The 19,493-nt window shown below is 41.4% G+C and overlaps 1 protein-coding gene across 1 annotated transcript; it reads left to right on the top strand.

Annotated features, from left to right (window-relative positions):
• Positions 1-203: 203 nt before the first annotated feature.
• Positions 204-19,087, top strand: LOC111573644 (1-phosphatidylinositol 4,5-bisphosphate phosphodiesterase zeta-1-like). Its single transcript, XM_023277910.2, has 12 exons — positions 204-318; positions 1,320-1,515; positions 2,755-2,956; positions 5,912-6,056; positions 6,347-6,499; positions 8,204-8,392; positions 8,554-8,710; positions 9,744-9,860; positions 12,240-12,412; positions 15,669-15,795; positions 18,547-18,696; positions 18,952-19,087. Exons 2-12 carry the CDS (start codon positions 1,323-1,325, stop codon positions 19,032-19,034), a joined length of 1,689 nt encoding a protein of 562 aa, XP_023133678.2. The 5' UTR covers positions 204-318; positions 1,320-1,322; the 3' UTR covers positions 19,035-19,087.
• The last annotated feature ends 406 nt before the right edge of the window (positions 19,088-19,493 follow it).

The following is a 19,493-nucleotide window of genomic DNA, read 5'->3' as shown; positions in this document are numbered from 1 at the left end:
AGGCAGGAAAATGAAGGCTAAAGCGCTCAATTCACACGTTGCACTCTGTCCACCACTCACTCCTAGAAAAATGACACACAAGGTGATTTTGACACACTTTAGGGAAAGTTGTATGCAATACAGTTATGATCTTCAGTGTTTTTTTCACATGTATTTAGAATAAGAATGTTTTGTCACTATGGCAACAGCTTTGTATATTTCTCCAGAAACTGGCTAAAAAAGTCAGAATAAGAGAGAATAATTTTATTACCCTTCTATTTTCTTATATTTGTCCGAAATATCTTTACTATAAGGGCTCAGAAACCATCCATATCTGAGGTAAGCTTCTGTTTATATGATATTTTAGTGAGTTTTCAGGAAACACTTCAGACTGAAGCATTTCAGTCCCACTGGAGCCGCCTCTAAGCTAATTCTCCCTCAGTGATTTTGGCTTACTGGCAGCAAAATGTCAGTTTAGTATCTATGAGAAAGTCTATTTTTTTCTGCACATCTGATGTTAGATTGATGATATGTCTTGGTCAGTTAATCAGACAGATCTTCAGTTTTAGCTACAGTTGCTGCAGTTGCATGAAAGGTTAATGGAGATGATAGCAGAGCTGGTTGCTTTGTGTTGCTCACACCGTGGTGACAGATGCTGAGGGAGAGCGGCCCACTGCAGGGTACCCGCTGAACAACACTGGCTTAGGCTGTGTCTGAACTGTGAAGGGCTGTTGAACAGAGAGATGAAAGGTTTGGAGGGAAAGTGACACACAAAGCCAGAGAAAGTCACAGACACTTTTGTCTCACTGACTGAGAGCAATGACAAGCAGAGGAGAGGGACTCAAATGAGAAAGTTACACAGATGTAGCCTCAGTATTTGATGGAAGTAAGAGATAGGAGAGGAAGGAAGGGAGGAACGGAGGGTGAGAGGATGGGAGAACTTTGTCTCCAGCAAACACCCCGACTTCTCTTTTATTTTCTCTCACACTGAGTTTGAAAAAGTAGTATTTTAACAGTAAGCTCAGGTAAAAGCCAAGACACATCTCAGGGATGACATTTCTATTCACTATTCCTTCCTGTATATTTTTAGAGAGCAACTGATGTTTTGTGCCTTTGAAAGACGAGTGTTTAAAATATCTACAAAATGACAACATAAAGAATATTTTGAAGTATTAAGCCTTAAATGGACCTAAATTTAACACTTTTAAAATGATCACGACGGATATTCAGCCTCGAAGAAAAGCAGAAGCCTATCCGAGTTAAACGTTTCACAAAGACACTAAAGAACAACCTCAGTGCATCATCAACAAGGGTTTAAGAAGCTATATGATTGTGTGCAGATCATGATGAAGAGAAGCAAGGCCCCCTCCTCCAGGAGAGCTGAAATCCAGCATCTGTACCAATGCTACGCCTCGGGCCACACGGCTTTGCCTGCCGCTGCCCTCCTAAGGTTCCTCCACAAGGAGCAGATGGAGCTCACAGCAAATGAAGAGACGGCAGAGAGTTTGATAGACAGATATGAGATTGAAGAGGCAGGTGAGTGAAGGGAGAGTTGTGTGCCATGGCAGACTGCTCGCTGCTCATTACTGTGGGTAAAAAATGGTTCCATTCTTTAAGGACTAAGGCACTGACATGTAGCGATGCTAATTTAGTTAGAACAGAAGTTAAGACCTGAGCTCCAGAGGTACCTGACTGACAAAGTGATTTGCTGTAAGCCCAGGAGCTGGTGGGTAAAATGACAGAAGGAAAACAGAAGAGTTAGGCACGTCAGTGGACCAGATGTTGTCTCAGGCCCAGTGTACTGCAGGCTAAATTCACACCATCGCAAACAGCAAAACACAGAAAACAACAAGGCTCACAGCTTGCCTCTGCAGTAAATATAAGACAGACGTCACTTTTTCACATTATGGCATGATCTGTGCAGGAAAATGTTTTGAGCAGTAGTTTGTAGCTTTTTGAGGAGCCGTTTGTTCACTTCCCTGCAAATGCTGTAAATTTCTTTAATCAATTATCTGAAAGCAGAGGTGGTGTGGAGTTTATATATAGTCAGGAAAATAAAAGTCACTGAATTTCTTCAACTAGAATATGAAAGAAAGCTCCTCTTAACTAGCAACATGGCCAATTAAACTGATCATTTTCACAGCACTTTCACTTTTATTGTCTAAGCAGGAAAAGCATGGTCAGGACAGGTTTTGTTCATGATGTCTTTGTTGTGACCCTGCAACTAGTCAAAATAGAGTGTGGCCATTTTACATGTTGTTTAGATTTGGCTGAGTAAATTTTTAACTGTTCAGCTGAAAGAGTGTCATACACACCCAGACTAAACATACTTACACTCTTGGTTTGCTAGTTGATTAACCATTCAGAATAGCTGCACAGAAACCTTTACTAAGTAGCTACAGCATCCCCATGTTGATTTGTTGGTCATTCCTACACTTAATTCAAGACTGATTTACCTATTGGATGGATTAGAATAAAATTTTGTACAGACTCTCCTGGATGAATTTGAAAAACCATTCTGACTTTACTGACTTTTATCTAGCATCTGGCATAAGATTGGTTTATCACCAAATCCTTACAAAGCGTCAGTCTCAGCTGTACGACGAAACAAAGATGGTGAACTCTGTACACCTTTGGGCCTGTTGTTCCTTTGACCTGTTTAATGTTGTAACAGGAACTGTATTTCTGCTTGAGCTGGCTGTTACAGTCTTCTTTTAAAATTTTAATGCTGATTATGAGTGCCAGTGTTTAGTTCACTGCTTCTCCCTCCTCCAGCCAAAGAAAAGAGGTCCATGACCTTTGAAGGCTTCCTCAGGTACATGGAGTCCAAAGACTGCTGTGTGTTCGACCAGGCCCACACCTCAGTGTACCAAGACATGGACCAGTCACTGCCCAGTTACTTCATCTCCTCATCACACAACACCTACCTGACAGGAGATCAGCTGGTGGGAAAGAGCCACCTGTTCGCCTATGTTAGGTAGGGACGTGTTGCATATGCACATACATATACAGCTTTTGCGACAAGAGAAACTGTAATGTGCAAAAGTTTTGAGGCACTGAAGACAAAGTGATGATGCTTTAAAAAAAATGCCACATAAACTTTATATTTATCAATGAACCTTATGCAAAGTGCAGTAAGACACAAACACCTAAATCAAATTAATCTTTGGCCCGACCGCTCCTTGCCTTTAAGTGTCAGTGTCTAACGTCCCTTTATGTAATGTCAGACCGACTCCATGATGTTGGGGTTTAGGACTCTGTGCCATCTGTTCCTGCACTCCTTGTTTTTTTTTTGTCACTGAAGATGGTTTGTTATGATTCTGGCTGCATATTTAGGGTCACTGTCAGGCTGTAGGTTAAATCTGAGACTTCTCAGATGCCTCCCTGATGATATTTAGTGAAGGGGAAAAATCTACGCAGCAAACTGTGAAGTACTGTGTGTTCTGACACCTTTCTGTCATAGCCAGAGTTCAGGTTTACAGATCGGTCACTCCCCACAGGCATTAGTGAGCCTGGGTGACCAAAACTCAGTCGTTGCTTCACTGGTTGTCCTTCCTTGGACTACTCTTAGTAGCTACCTGCCACTGCATGCTGGGAACTCCACAAGACCTGGAGACCCAGTCGTCTAGCTGTCACAACATGCCCTTTGTTAAAGTCACTCGGATTCATAAACTGCCCATTGTTCCTGCTTCCAACACATCAGCTTCAAGAGCTGTGAGTTTTCTTGCTGCCTAAAGACTCCACCTCTTGAAACGTTCCACTGTAATGAGATAATCAATGTTTTTCACTTCACCTAATAGTGGTTTTAATGTTTCGGCTCCAAACATCATTTAAACTGTAAAATCCATTATGTTTAATCAATCTGCTACTTTATATAGAAACAGCACAAAACCAACAATGAATCCCATTTAATAAAGCATCTGGCTGAAATATCCATCTAAAACGCCCTCGAATATGAGATTATCCTCTCAATCCAGACCTACATGTTTGTTATTTGGATACTCTTTTTCCCTCTCATTTCACTGACCCACTCGTGCTGAGGCAGACAGTGAAATTGCTGCGGTGCCTTTATGGGACAATGGAGGCGATTACGAAAGTGGCTGATGGCAGCAGAAGTGCAGTATTTATGGTTCCAGTGAAAGTGCTGAGTGCCCTGGCCGGCTGGTAGAGTGGAACCCTCCAATCCAGCAGCCTGGAAGCTCTGGTTTACTTAGATAATGAAACAGTGATCTCAAGAGGAAAACAAAGTGGCAGAAGCAGGAGACTGCTTTTTAGAAATCCCATTCGCTCACAGGTGGGAGAGTGAGGAAAATAAAATGACCAGATGTTGGGTCGGTATTTGTTTAGTGAAGAAAAGCATGCCTCATAAGAGCCTGTGTGTTGCAAGGGATGCTAAAACTAGTTACCTGTGTTTTTTGTCCATCATCAGAATGCTTGAGCTTAAAATGTGTCTCATGACAAATAAAACTACCAACAACACAGGACACCATTCACACCTCTTAGGAAGTAAGAAAGAATCTCCTGGTTTGTTTTCTGATTACTGATAGCATCTTGGCAAGAAACAACTTTAAGAGTCCCACTTTGAAATAGAAACTGAGATCTCAGCGCTATGTTAAAGGCAGAGTAAAATGTCTTGTAATAATAAGTTGGAGTTTCTGTCATTCTCCTTCTTCGCCTTCTGTGTCAACAACAATATGGCTCTTTTGTCAGTTGTAGTTTCAGTTCAGTTTTTGCTTTTAATCGTAAAGCAAGTCTTCATTGTCTTGGGGGATTTCGGACCCGGTGTCAGACAGAATTGTGAAGTGAAAGCGAGGCTTACAGGGAACCAACCAAAAGGCCAATGGTTTCATTATTGTATAGTCATTATATTGTGCAATCAACATTTACTTCACAATGATAAGCTAGAGCAATAAACTTGCCCTATGCATTCATCTACTTTGGAAAAAAAATGTATACCATGCCACATACACAGTCCTAACTTCAAAAACTGTGTTTACATGAACGCCCCCTTAATTGGCCCTTTCCGTCTTTATGTCTCCCTTGTGGTGTAGCTTTCGACAATTTAAACCATGACATCCACTTTGAATGTACCAAAACAACAAATAGTACTTAGTGGACGTAACTCCAGTTCTGTGAGGAAACAAAACATTGTAGGACTTAGCTTATAGGGTGAATTTTATACTTAGGATGGCAATGAAGTGCAGAGAAAAGGCACTTGGTGACCTCTTGAAATCTGTGTTAACATTTGACTTTGGGCTTTGAGGCTGTAAAGAAGTGGTTAAAAATTTGGGAAAATACACTCATTTGCTTGAAGATTGATACCACTCACGTCTTTGCATCAAAGCGAAGAGCTGCTTAGTCTCCTTAGCAACTTAGCATCACAATAGAAGCAGGAGAAACACACCCAGTCTGGATGCCACAATCATTTACATTTAAAACAGAAATAAACTGGTAGAGAAGCAGAATCATTTCATTCAGATTTAAAATGTCTGGAGAATAAGGAAGAAATAACCTTGCATCACGATACATTTGCAGGAAAATACATCATTGTCATCGTGATTATTTGCTCCACTGTTAAAGCGATTTCATTTTTGCCCAACGCCAATAAAAAGCAATATAATGTAAGACCAAGGCACATTTTGTATCCATTTGTAATTGTAATGCACCAAACTAGTAAAGAAAAATCGAAATGTAAACACCGAATTTTGTAGTTTTACATGAGGTGATCCAGACATAGGTTGCATGTTGGATTCAGTTATTATATATTGATATTTATTGATATAATTGCTCACAGGTATGAGAGGAGTTATGATGGAGATCTTGTGTGTGGCAAAGTTTTCACCAGAACACTACTTATAAGTTCTCCCAGACTACATTGTGTTTACTATCGCCTTATGCATCTCATGTTTGTGTGTTTGTGCATGCGACTCAGTGCTCTGAGAAAAGGCTGCCGCTGTCTGGAGATTGACTGCTGGGATGGTCCAGATATGGAGCCTGTAGTTTACCATGGCTACACCCTCACCACCAAGATACTTTTTAAGGATGTCATCACCACCGTGGAGCAACATGCCTTTGAGGTAAAAGCATACAGTTTGCTCCATGATAACAGAGTTCCTCTTTCTAAGTGGTGCCTTAGGTATCTAGTTCACTCCTGCCTCTGTTGGTACCAAGAGTCCCTACTGAGCTGCATTTGCTCTAATTAGTAACCTCTCTAATAGAAATGCCTTGTCTGCAAACTGTCTTTGATTTAGCAATTCCAGCCATTCCCTGTGAAGGGTGTAAAGACTTTGGACTTTGGAGAATTGCTGGAAATGGAGACTAAATCGTGATTTTTTTTCTTTGTTCTGGTGTGATTAATTCTTGACAGGTGTCTGCTTACCCAGTGATCCTGTCTTTGGAAAACCATTGCAGCAAAGAGCAGCAGGAAGTCATGGCCCAGTACCTCATCTCTATCTTAGGGGACAAGCTGCTGACAGCGCCGCTGGATCATTCGACCACTGGAGACCTCCCAAGCCCAAATGTAAGACCTGTAAGAAGTCAGAGTTTGGCTTTGTTAGTGGTAAATAATGGGAAGAATCTATTTTTTAAATGTTGGAGCTGCTAGCGCAAGCAGAGGGCTGACGGTGTTTGCATGTATAAATCCTTATCGTCTGTCATTGCAAAGCAAAACAAGGAGCAAATGAGACCTTTTCTTCATCACGGAGGGCCTCATTAGTCTCATTCTGAGGCTCCGTGTTGCTCTCCTCCACCAGCATGTAGGAGTAAATGGACATCTGCATTTGTGAGCCCCTTTAATCTCTCAGAGAATCACAAAATCTAATGTGATATGGTTGATCCTGAGAAGTGTCCATCACTTTAAGCGTGTTGAGGCGCTCGAGCTGATAGTTCATTTATATTACCCTGATTGGGTTCTGACTTCTCCTCTGAAAGCATCTGTCTCAGCTCATTACAAAACAACCGGCCTGGAAGACACCGACACAGTCATTCTAGTTGGTTGAATACGATGAGGAGGATGAAGGGTATTTTTCTCTGAGTACGGATGAACATGTGCTGCCTCGCCAGAGTGTCTTTGCTCCGTCTGACTTCTACTGCTTTAGAATTTAGTGCAAAAATTGGTTTACGTTTTATCCTCAGAGTGCATATTCCCCATTTCGCTTTTTATCTTTACGACTTTGGTAGTTGGGGGGGGCTTTCCATAAGAGCCTCAGTGCTAATGGTTTCATCTTGACTATTAACCCCAGCAACAGGAACACTAAATCAGTATTCATGTTTTAAATTCATGCAGCCTCACACCCAACTTTCTATGTAATTATGAAAGTGGAAACCAATCTGCGATGTTCGGAATTGCTCATTACTTGCACGACACTCCGACCAGTTACATCAAAGGTTTTAAAGCTGTTTACCAAGTTGTCAGAGCCAAAGATGTAACAGCCAGTTGTCTTGGTTCTATTTCCTAATTATCCAGCGCTTTAGCAGAGTTCAAAATAAAGCTATAATTAATTAACATGTTATTACACCACTTTATCCTATTTTTGCTGTCAGCATGAGGCAAAACTCTCAAGAGCCATACATGATATCCTAAATCGGCTCGACCAAAGCGAAGTCTCTATTTTAGCTCTGCAGACTGTATAATTTTGTGTAAGAGTGCTAAAAACTAAAAGAGTGCAGTAAAGCAGTGCCAAGTGGAGCTCTTAAGGTTGTAATTTTTGCACTATATGGTCTCTTACAGGTTGTTGACAATGCAATAATTTTGCATATCATGGCTGTGCATACAGTATGTTACAATGGCTTCCTGTCAAATGGCTTATCATGGAGCTGCATCCAGACCATAATGTTTCATTTGCTCTTAGCATATTGCTGCTCATTGGCAAACAGAGCCCAAAACAATCCTGACAGATTTGGAGTCAGGACAGTGAAATGTAGCAGCAGATGTGTGATTCTGTGATTTGAAACACCTGCTGCTTCTGTTGTGTTTCTTCTTATCTTTCTGAACTTGGCTGTGGTTTACATGCAACGATGAGACTCTTTGAAGAAAAGCCTCTTTGTACCAAATCATAGCGGGGGTAGTTGGTCCAATAAAAGAGAGTGTTTTGATATTTGTGTCCTAAGTTTGAGGATATAGTTTGATGCAACTCTGTGGTGGTTTTCCATGTTTGTTATTGGGAAATATTTGCACTGATTCATGTATGAATTTATACTTTATTTGTATGTATGAACATGCCAGGACCTGAAGTATAAGATCCTCATCAAGAATAAAAAGCTCAAACGTGAGACTAAGACAGAGGACGCAGAGGGGGCAGAGGAGAGTGCAGATGAGGGCGAGGATGAGGAGGAGGATGAGGATGAGGAGGATGAGGATCAGCAAAGCAAACCAAAGTTCTGGCCTACAAGAAAGGCAGGGTCAAAGAAGAAAGTAAGTTAGGGGTTTATCAGTCAGACTAGAGCAGAGATTTGGCAAGAATAGCTTGAAACAGGTATAAACAAAATGATTTTGAATGAGGACCAGAGGACAAAGCTCTCAGTCTGTTGTTATCTGCATTTCATTTCTGCCTTCGGTTTCTTTGTCATGAGTAGAAGAAGAAGGTGGTGGTGGCCGAGGCCTTGTCTGACCTGGTGATATACACCAGGTCTGTCAAGTTTGTCAGCTTCAGTCACTCCAAGGACAATCAGAACTGCTATGAGAACACGTCTATGGCAGAGAAGAAGGCTCGCAAGTTAGCCAAAGCCTCAGGTAAGAAGCAATCTATTAGTCTGAGTTATGAGACAAGGGAAAGAAAAGCGTAACTTTTAGCTAATAAAAATGTGAATTACTAAATCTAAATATTACAAAATAGAATTTTGATGAGCCCAGCAGATTCACTTGATTTATCATTACACCGAGCTCTCTCTGCTCTTTGGATGAGAAACGCAATTACATCCTGGGCCATAAACTCCCATAATAGTGAGAGCATATTGAACATGGCATCTGCAGCATAGGGGAATGCTTTTTAGGGAATAAAACACAACAGCACAAGCCCAGAAATGTGCCTTGTACTCCCACTGCTGGAGAGGTGAAAAGAGCCCACAGAGGTTTGAATCAACGGATAATCAGTTAAACTGTCATCACGCTGCCATGCCGCAGTATATCGGAGAAACAGAGTGATGTAGAGAAGTGAAATCTGTTCCTGCTGAGGAGGAATGACACTTTCCAGACACACAGCTACATTATGAGCTGGTTGACTTGGCTGGCAGGGACCATTAACAGTCTTAGCTATGCTGGAGCTGTAAAAACCTTGTTGTTTTGTCAAGCCCGGCAAGAAAGCTACACAGCTGTGGTAATGATATCACACAGACTGAAGCTGTGTGCCTGTCTTTTAGCCCTCAGAGCGAGAATAATTATACATACATCAAAATCTAATCAGAAAAAAGCCATTTAAGATATCCTCTTTCCATTTGACATCAAGGAAAAAATAACAATTAACTTGGTTTGTCTTTTCTATAGGATTCTTTTTTTTTAAAAAATTAAAGCAATCTGATCGTTAAAGTTCACAAAACATATCCAGTAATCTTATCAGTAATGTTAAGCATCTTGTTATGAATGATTAAACACCTCAGTGCTCTCACTGGATCACTGCATCACATCGCCACTGTGACTAAGTCAGAGAGTTGGATTAAATAGTACAAGATCATAGGAATGACATCTGTGAAGTCTGTGGATGTTCAGATTAATGAGCGTGTCAGAGGACATGTTTGACCTTTGATGTGTTGTGTTTCCGCTCTCTCAGGTCTGGATTTTGTTCAGCACAACCAGAAGTTCCTCAGCAGGATTTACCCTGCAGGCTCCAGAACTTCTTCCTCCAACTTCAACCCTCAGGAGTTCTGGAACGTCGGCTCGCAGCTTGGTGAGCTGGAAGAGCTTTTTAACTTTGGTGTTGGAGGCCTTCTGTGGGTCAGGCTTGTTCTTGTGCATCCCGCTGTTGCTAGATTGGTTTGAGATCTGGAGTTTTTGGGTCAACGCCTTGGGGCTCGGTCTGCAACAATGTTAAGGTTGGACACATAAAGTAACATCCACATCAATGCCAAGGGCTTCAGTTTTCAAGTAGAACATTGTGCTGCAATGAGATAGTCAATATTATTTAATTCCCCTGATTAACCTGTCAGTGGTTTTAATGTCATAGAATAGAGTCAAATAGAAATACCTTACTGACCCCCAGGAGAAATTCTGTTGTTAGTAGCAACCAGAAAGCAAAAGTGACCACCACCACAATACAAATAAATTAGCAAATTGAAAAATATACCAAAACACAAAATGCAGAATAGTGTAAATATATACTATGATTAAAAAAATGTAATAAAGTGAAAAATGCACCATAAAGTGTCAACTGCTAACAATAAAAATAAACAGTGAATGAGGAAATTAAAGTTTTGTAAACAGCAGTGCAAAAAGTAATGCAATGAGTGCAATGGCAGCATAAAAACAGACAACTGCAAAAGTAGCAAAGATGCTACAATATTAGCAAAGTAAAGGAATCTGAAATTACATTCATGACAAATGCAAATGCCGTTTTTTCCACATATTTTTGTCAAATTTCCAAGTGCGTGTAATATTACCTAATACGCCTTCAGGGGAGCTGCAGGAATAATTGAAAATGTTTATAAAGCATTTAATTAATTGAACCAATCTAATTACAGAAATAAGTAAAGCATAAATAATAAATACATTACAATCAGTTTAATTAACACATTAAATAAATTATGAAGTAGTTACATTAATTTGTTGATTTATTCATATTTAAATTTGCGATAAAGCAAATCATTAAAATAATAAATTAACTAATAATAAATATGTCGGATTTAAAAGGGGTAATGAAATATTCCTGGAGTGCTTCAGTCTCTATAACCCATAATTCTGTTCAGGCCATGATCATAACCCTATAGACATACATTTAAATGTTCTTTGATTTCTGAGTCAGCAGTGTCAACAGAAACCAGCAATTTATTGACACACACAGAACAGCAACAGCAATCAATGACAAGCTATTGAAATGAGGAGAATTGCAATCCAGAAGTTAGACTGTCAAACTTCAAAGGGAACAACCTGACCAAGCATCCTGTCGATTAGCAGTGAAAAGAACATTTTATTCCAGTCTGCAGCCTGAACACCTCATCTGTGTTTTCCCTGGAGCAGCTCCTCTCCCAGCCGTTATCACATCTTTTCTAAATCAATCTGAAACCTGATAAATGTGGGGTTTTTTTCTCTTTTCTTTAAACTACAGCCATGTCTGGGTCAGAGCTGAGCTTTTTTTTTTCTCCACAGTTATTTCTTTAGAGTCAAGCATGAGCATCGAGCTTGGCTCCACATAACATGCCAGGGCTTTCCACGGTAACTGTGCTTTAAAAAAAATCAATGCTAAACTTCACATACTGCAGCCCTCTAGTAATGCATGATTTACCCATGAGGTTAAAGTTATAACCCTGATCTGTGTGACACTGTCTTAGCCAGTGTTCCTGTCACTCTGCCTGCCTTTATACATCCTCCTCATCCACCTCCATCCATCAGTCAGCCTCTGACATGCAGTCCTGCTGATCGCTCAGCAGACTGTCTCTGTGCTTTGGTGGCAGCTGTGCGGATGGTGATCTGTACTTTTCACAGTTGCAGGGGGCTGCAGAACAAAGCAGCAGCAGCAGCCTAGATGGATCAATTGCAGTCAGATGAGCAGCACATCCACTGGGCCTCTGTGACACAGGGAAAATGTAGAATTAGATCCAGTGCAACGTGTTGATTCAGACAAAATTAAATCTGTGTTTTTCCAGGATCACCAGGGATTTCCTTGGAGCCAGATAGAGATGGAAATCAAACCTTTTGTTCAGATTAAATTTGTTCTTTTCTTCTGGTAATCTGTTCACATGTCTGAAATGTGCAGTCACTGACGGCACTGAAGACGACGCAGTGCACACGACAGCACAGAGCTTTGCACTGCAGAACAATTCACTACACAGGCAGTCGCTGCACAGCTAGGGATTCTGAATGCCTCACTGATGCAATGTGCGCCATTGTTGCAGAAACATTTCAAGTCATTGTATAATTTAACTCTCGCCAGCAGAATGAAAGAGAGCTTTATAAAAAAAGGAAGGTATGCAGGGATCATCTCATGCTGCTTGCTTTATTTTAACAAGCTTTACACACTCTCAATTTGTTCCTACACTGCTATTTTTTTGTGCCTCTGCTTTGTGGCTTCTTTGCTTCCACTGTTCCAAGATTGTCCCATGGTGTTTTGCAGTGGCTCTCAATTTCCAATCTCTGGGTTTGCCTATGGACCTTAATGATGGCCGTTTCCAGGACAACGGAGGCTGTGGATACATCCTGAAGCCGGTAGTGCTCACGTCCAGTCAGAGGAGCTTTGATCCCAGCTGCAGCCAGCACAGCCTCAAACCCACACACCTGCTGCTCAAGGTACAGCTATGGAGCACTGAACTCTAAATAATCCACTCATAGTGGATTTATGGATTAAGGTGTAATGTTACAGGACTGTCTGTGGAGGTGTGTTCTCTACACATGCATATGTGTGTGTCTATGCTTCACAATCTAGGGCATTGTAGAGCTCATCCTACTCTTTGCCTGCAGATAAACACTTTCCTGCCGGATGCTGTGAACCAACAATGATGTAAAACTCCCCGAGAGTGTCTGTTTAATTAGATTATCTCCCTCAGAAAGTAAACGGAAAGGAGAGGCAGGGGTGATCTAATGCAATTAGACCCAGGGTCCAATTAATAAATTATCCGTATTCCATTATTTTAAGCATCTTGGGGGATGGTAACAGCAGCAGTTTAATGTACAGCTTCTATGCCACATGACAAGGGGTGAACGGAACAGAGCAGGGTCACATATTTCTATTGAGTCCATAAGGACAACAGTCACACACTAGCTCCTCTGTCATCTGAAGCTTTGTACTACAAAGACAATATGTGGAGGTCATACAGAAAACTGCAGTGGAGGTAGATGAGAGAACATGTGATGTTATTCTGCTAGAATCAGTCTACTGTCAGCAATGAATCAAAGTGAGAATACCCATTAAAGGCTTTTCTTTACCCAAACATCTTACTTAACATCTAATTTAGTCATGCAGGTTAAAATATATGTCTCTATTCTGTGTTCCTCCCAATTCATTGAGGATTAATTGAACTTTGTGGTTTTGACAACATTAAACATATACAATAATAATTAAAGCTGCAAGCAGCGTTGAATGGGTCCTCGCATCCTTGCTGGTCAGCAAATCCAAGCATGTCCACCAGGCGGTGCTGTGACTGAGAGTGTATTTCGGCTAATGGATGTGATGAGGGCCAGTCACTGATGACATACGGAAAGTTTCAGGCAGATTGTAGCATGTACAGGCTAGATATGCAGCACGTCCTGTCTATCCACTAGGTGGCGCTATCACTGTGACTGTATATTGGTCTATGGAATTCATCAGGGTCGGACTCTGATCACACAAGTAAAGTTAGAGGCAGACTGGAGCAGATTGGAGCATGTACGGGCTAGTTATGCATCACTTCCTGTCTATCCACCAGGTGGCGCTGTGACTGTGACTGTATATGGATGTGATGAGGACTGGAGTCTGATGACACATGTAAAGTTTGAGGCAGATCGTAGCATGTACAGGCTGTTACTACAGCATGTCCTGTGTCATGGCAAATTGTCGAAATTTCGCCAGCTGCCATTTCCACACTCTCAGACTTTTGAGGAGCATTTTGGTAACTTTTGATCACCCATGCCTGGAGTACATCCTGGCCAAATTTGAGCTCTGTCGGGGTTACCTTGTTTGAGTTTCTAGCTTTTGAAAAAGTGCAAAAATTGGAAAAAAATTACAAACTTTCATTAAATTTCATAACTATAGGTGACACGTACTGGCCGTAGTAAATGTTTGAAATGTTCAAGGTGGTGCTATGGAGCCACTTTGGCTCACACCTATGCGTCCATTATTCATTATCCATTCAGAGCTTAATCCTCAGCAGGGTTGTGGGGGGGCTGGAGTCTGTCCCAGCTGACTTGGGGCGAAGGCAGGGGACACCACAGGTCGCCAGTCTATCACAGGGCTTCATATACAGACAGACAATCACATTCACATTCACACCTATGGTCAATATAGAATAATCAGTTAACTTCAGCATATTTTTGGATTGTGGGAGGAAGCCGGAGTACCCGGAGAAAACCCACACATGCACAGGGAGAACATGCAAACTCCATGCAGAAAGATCCCGGGAAGGCTGGGATGCGAACCAGGGATTTTCTCGCTGCAAGGCAACAGTGCTAACCACTACGCCACTGTGCAGCCCACACCAATGCAATTCCCCTAAAATATCAAAATTTTCACCGGTCCTGATGTGTGTGCAAAGTCTCACGCGTTTTCAAGTATTTTCAGGCCTTCAAAAGTCCAAATGAAAAGTCAGCCAACGAAAGAACAATAGAGTAGAATAAACCCATGGGTTTCAATAGGATCTTTGCACCATTCAGTGCTCGGACCCTAATAATTAAAAAACAATAGCACATTTCTTTGCAGAAGCACCTCTCTAAAGGACTCGTTCAGTTTGTCTAATACAGGGCAAACTAACAGACAGATGCTAAAGCAACACTTTATGCTGTACAGTTCTGTTTAGTCCTAATTTACATATTTTAGTCTGCTACCAGGCTAAACAAAGAGCATAATAAACTTGAATAAACTTTGTTTTAAAGTCCTATCATACAGTATCCCTGCTATAAATCTTGGCTCTGTTATACATCTGATGACAGAAATGTGTTTTTAGCAGACAATAGTTCATGAAGACATATAGACTCAAGTTAGACAAAAGCACATCAGACCTTGTCTTCTAATAGGATATGTATGCACACACACGCACACGCACGCACGCACGCGCACGCACACACACACACACACACACACACACACACACACACACACACACACACACACACACACACACACACAGACCCACAGCACGATGCATGAAATATAAATGTGATGTTCTCTGTTTTTGGGTGCCCAGGGAAAACGCCCTACCTTTATTTATTCACATCATCATTCTGTATTATTTGATCACTTGAGGGAAGATCCTGCTACCTTGACTCAGCTCTCAACTCAGTGAATCAGATTCATAAGTAGCATTCGCTGTCATAACTATGGTAAGGTCGGGGTTTCAATTTTTCAACGCTAAATTATTCATCTGTTCAGGAAAACAATATGTCCCCTTGAGCTTTCATGAGTCTATTTAGCATAAAACTGTCAGCTATAAGCTATGATGTGCTTTTCCACAACAACTCTTTGTGTAATGGTAAGTGCTACGTTTGCGCCCACAGGAAGGGAGCGTTGCGCCTGCGAATGAGCAGAACGCGGGGTGTTTGGTAGCATGACTTTAGGAGAGGAAAGGGACTGTAATTTTGGGCCGGACACTGTAAAGCTTCATCAGTGCCAAGCGGGGCATGCCGTGATAAGTACATGCAGGTTTGTCTTTGCTCAGGGCCAAGGGAAGGGGAGGCTCAGTGTGACAGGACTGCAGATAAGCCAGCCTTTCTCCAGACTAGTGTAATTACAGCCCTCTCCTCTTCTCTACCCTCAATGCCTGTCTTGATTTCTCTTCTATTCTCACTAATATTTACTGTGTATTAGTGGTACGAGTGACTCTTTTCTTGCATCTTTGTGTGTGTCTATCTACAGGTGATCAGTGGGTCCAACCTCCCCGTCCCCAGGAGCGGTAAAGCATTGGACCCGTTTGTTAGAGTGGAGACTCATGGGATTGCGTGTGATTCCCACAGAAGATGCACGTCGACTGTCAAAAACAACTGTAAGTACTGCAACACAAACTGTACAATGAATTCATCAAGTCACAGTGGCACCAGACCAGCAGCACCGTATCAGATTTGATTTCACTTTTACTAGCCCAAGTGGTATTTTGTTAGAATTAACTGATTGAGACTGGAGAGTATTTCTATTTGAAGTTATATTTTAAGTTTTGTAGAAATTAGAAATGATGGATTTCTGATATTTCATCAGAGATTTGCGAGCTTATACTTCTTTAAATTGCCCACTGTATAACTGTCACTTCCACTGAAAATGTGCTGTTGTGGCAAAAGCCAAATGCCGTAGAACAATAACTGAAGTATGCTGGCACAGAAGGACAGGAAAAGCAGAGGAAGAGGCTTCTAGGACTAGAAGCATGAAGGTAGATGCTGCACACAGAGTGAAGTGGTCTGCAGTGATTTTGAGCATCACATGGATCCTGAACGTATTATATGGGGTAAGACAAAGAGGGAGAGGAGGAAGAGACTGAGTCCTGAGGGGTACAGAGTGCTCATGCCGGGACATAAATCATAAAATCATTTCAAGAAACAGAGAAGGTCACAGTTGAATGCAAATGAACATGTATAGAGATGAAAAATTGAATGTAAGTGAAGATCTTCAGCAAATGTGAAATTTTTTTTAATTGTCCTGGAAAACTGTCCCTCACACTTGTCAGGTTTCAGCAGCATGACAAAGATGCTACCGTTGGTCTATTTATTAACTGTGTAGACAACAATGCCAGTCTGTTGGCCTCATCACCATTTTGGTCCAGACTGAAATATCTCAACAGCTATTAAATTAACGGCTTAATGATATGTGAGGAAATTGGATTCCCCACAAGATGAACTGGAATAACTTCTCCTCTTCATATCGGTAGCAGGTTTAAATTTGAATGCAAGTATTAGCAAAACTAATGACATTACTACCAGCCTCAACTGTACTCCAGGTGAACATTACACCTACAAGACACAAAAGCTTTACAGAATGACTAGACTGCTGTTTTTTTAAGTATTTTTTTTGGCCATTTTTGACAGAATAAATTGAGAGGCAGACAGGAAAGTAGAGGAGAAGAATGGGGGGAAACCTGCAGCAAAGGGCCATGAGCTGGAATCAAACCCATGCTGCTGCATCAGGGACTTATAGCCCTTATTTATGGGTCGCCCACTCAACCAGTTGAGCTATCTGGGCAACCCAGGCTGCTGCTTTTGAACAATAATCGGAATAAGTGAATGATACCTCTTCTCCCTCAGTATGTCCTCTGCTGTGAAGGTTCAGTGGCTTCGCTCCACAGCACCGTGACTAAAGAAGAGCTTAGTCTGAGTTGTATAAGTATGAAAGCCTGATCAGTGACATATGAATCATAACTCTCAAAACACATTTTTGAAAAATGGCTTTTGTTTACCTTGTTTCTACAAGTCTGAATGTAATGAGAATAATATCAATTTGTGTGATATTTTATTTGTAGATATTGGCAACAAACACAATACTAATATATTATCATCCCATAATGTTTGTATGGTAAGCTTGTCTACATTTGAAGTTTTGTCCCTCCAAATATTTGGTCTCTTAGTTTTTTGGTTTCCATTAACAGACCATAACATAGTGGTAGAGACTGACTCTACAAATCTGTTGATGGGGAGGTTCACACACTGCAGCACCTGTCAGTCATCTCTATTAACTACTTTTGGAGTACTTCCTGTCAGCTTTATGTCATTGATCTTCATATTTATTGAGAACAGACTTTACTGTGCACAGTACATCCTGATGAAAACTTACTGAGGTGCTTTCATTCTTAAAATAGTCATGAAACCCTCATCTGCACATGAACAGGCAAAACAAAAAACACATGCATATCTTTGGAATGCACCTGCAGAGCATTTCAAAATTAAAGACAGTGAGTTCATTTGAAATGAAAAACTTTTTTTAGCTCATAAAAGTAAATCATGTTCAGCACCTCTCAGTAAGAGCATAATAATAAATTATTATTCAATAATAACAGACTATTATGAAGCATTATTACTGTGTTGGGCTGCACAGTGGCTTGGTGTTAGCATTTTTGGTTTGCAGCTAGAGGATCTTTCTACATGGAGTTTGCATGTTCTCCCTGCGCATGCGTGGGTTTTCTCTGGCTTCCTCCCACAGTCCAAAAACATGCTGAGGTTAACTGGTAACTCTAAATTGTTCATAGGTGTGATTACAAGTGTGACTGTTTGTCTGGGTATGTAGCTCTGTGATAGACTGGTGACCTGTCTAGGGTGTCTCCTGTCTTCACCCTGAGTCAGATGGGATAGACTCCAGCCCACCCACGATCCTAATGAGGATTAAGTGGTGTATAGATGATGGATGGATGGATTATTACTGTTTTCATTGGTTTAAAGAAAGAAAGACACATCATAGCTGTTTCTTCCTGCTATAGCAGAATGATCATGAAGGGCAGTCAGACCATTCTACACAGCGCTGTGGCTGCACTAAACGATAGTCTGTGTTTGCATGACTAAGTACTGAGGAGTTTACTGCCAAAAATGACACGATGAAAGTGGCAACACTTAACTAAAACAGTACAGTTGTCAGCCATAACACCAAAACAAGTAGAAGCTTTATGGCAGGTGATCATTTTCTATGGGTTTATCTCTACTAGTGGCTCTTAACACATAAAACTAATTCTGCATTTATATAAAAATGCTTATTACAGCCGCTTTTTCTAAATCCAAGGACCCCTGCTGATTCTAATCATCTCTTCTCATTCTGATTACAGCTCTGGGTCCTTACTGGGATGCCGACATGAACTTCAGCATCAGTGTGCCTGAACTCTGCCTCATCCGCTTCTGTGTCAAAGATCAAACCGGCCTCCTCAGCAGTGAGTTTGTGGGCCAGTACACCGTGCCCTTCACCAGCCTGAAGAAAGGTGAGCCACGTGGCAAAAGAAAAAAGCAACCAAGGGCGGGGTGAGGGGGTCAGATGAAGAGCTACATTACATCAGGTGACATTGCCAGCCATCATTGTATTTCCCGTACATTCACAGTGTCAGCAGTACCGAAGGTTGCTCTGCGCTCCAGTTTTTGTGGAAATGATCCCCGTCTATCTATAGCACGCTCATGTACTGTATTTTGCAGCTATACATACCTTTCTGTTCATTCCTCTCTTTCTTCTCCACCTCCAGGCTACCGCTGGGTGCCTCTCCGGTCTCGAGATGGATGCAGTCTGGATCCAGCCTCTCTTTTCGTCTTTGTCTGGTATTCCTAAAAACAGCTCTCCATATCAGACTCCCTCTCTCACACACACACACACCTTGCCAGCAGATAGAGAAGCGTGGCTGATGCAGCAACAACAACAAATAAATATATAAATAAATCAAAAAGCACCATTTCCTCAGATATAAATACCAGTTTTATTGTCAGAAAATAGATGTGCCTTTTTTTCCTCCCCTACTGCCTGCACTGTGTGCTGCAGAGGAAAAGAGCAGAAAGTTTCCAGTGGGGCTGAAAAGACACAAGAATCATTCTGTGACTGGATCTCTCAAGTAATAGAGAAACAACATAGATGATAGAGAAGCAATATTTGTAGTAGAGTTGATCACACAGTAGATGTAACTCTTCTATTAGGGCCGAAACTGATGGAAAAATGCATTCATTCTCCAACTGGTAAAGAGTAGCAGCCAGCATTTGCTTCAGAATCCTACTTCCCTGTGAGAGAGCCAGCAGG

Source organism: Amphiprion ocellaris, chromosome 3 (assembly GCF_022539595.1).
Source record: "Amphiprion ocellaris isolate individual 3 ecotype Okinawa chromosome 3, ASM2253959v1, whole genome shotgun sequence".
Classification (NCBI taxonomy): Eukaryota; Metazoa; Chordata; class Actinopteri; family Pomacentridae; genus Amphiprion; species Amphiprion ocellaris.
The sequence above is the reverse complement of the archived record's forward strand: the minus strand, read 5'-3'. Positions and strand labels throughout refer to the sequence as shown.

Coding starts and splice junctions, on each gene's coding strand:
- LOC111573644 (XM_023277910.2), top strand. CDS start 1,323: ATGATGAAGAGAAGCAAGGCCCCCTCCTCCAGGAGAGCTGAAATCCAG. Junction 6,500..8,203: donor GAGACCTCCCAAGCCCAAAT/GTAAGACCTGTA, acceptor TGAACATGCCAG/GACCTGAAGTATAAGATCCT. Junction 9,861..12,239: donor GAACGTCGGCTCGCAGCTTG/GTGAGCTGGAAG, acceptor GGTGTTTTGCAG/TGGCTCTCAATTTCCAATCT.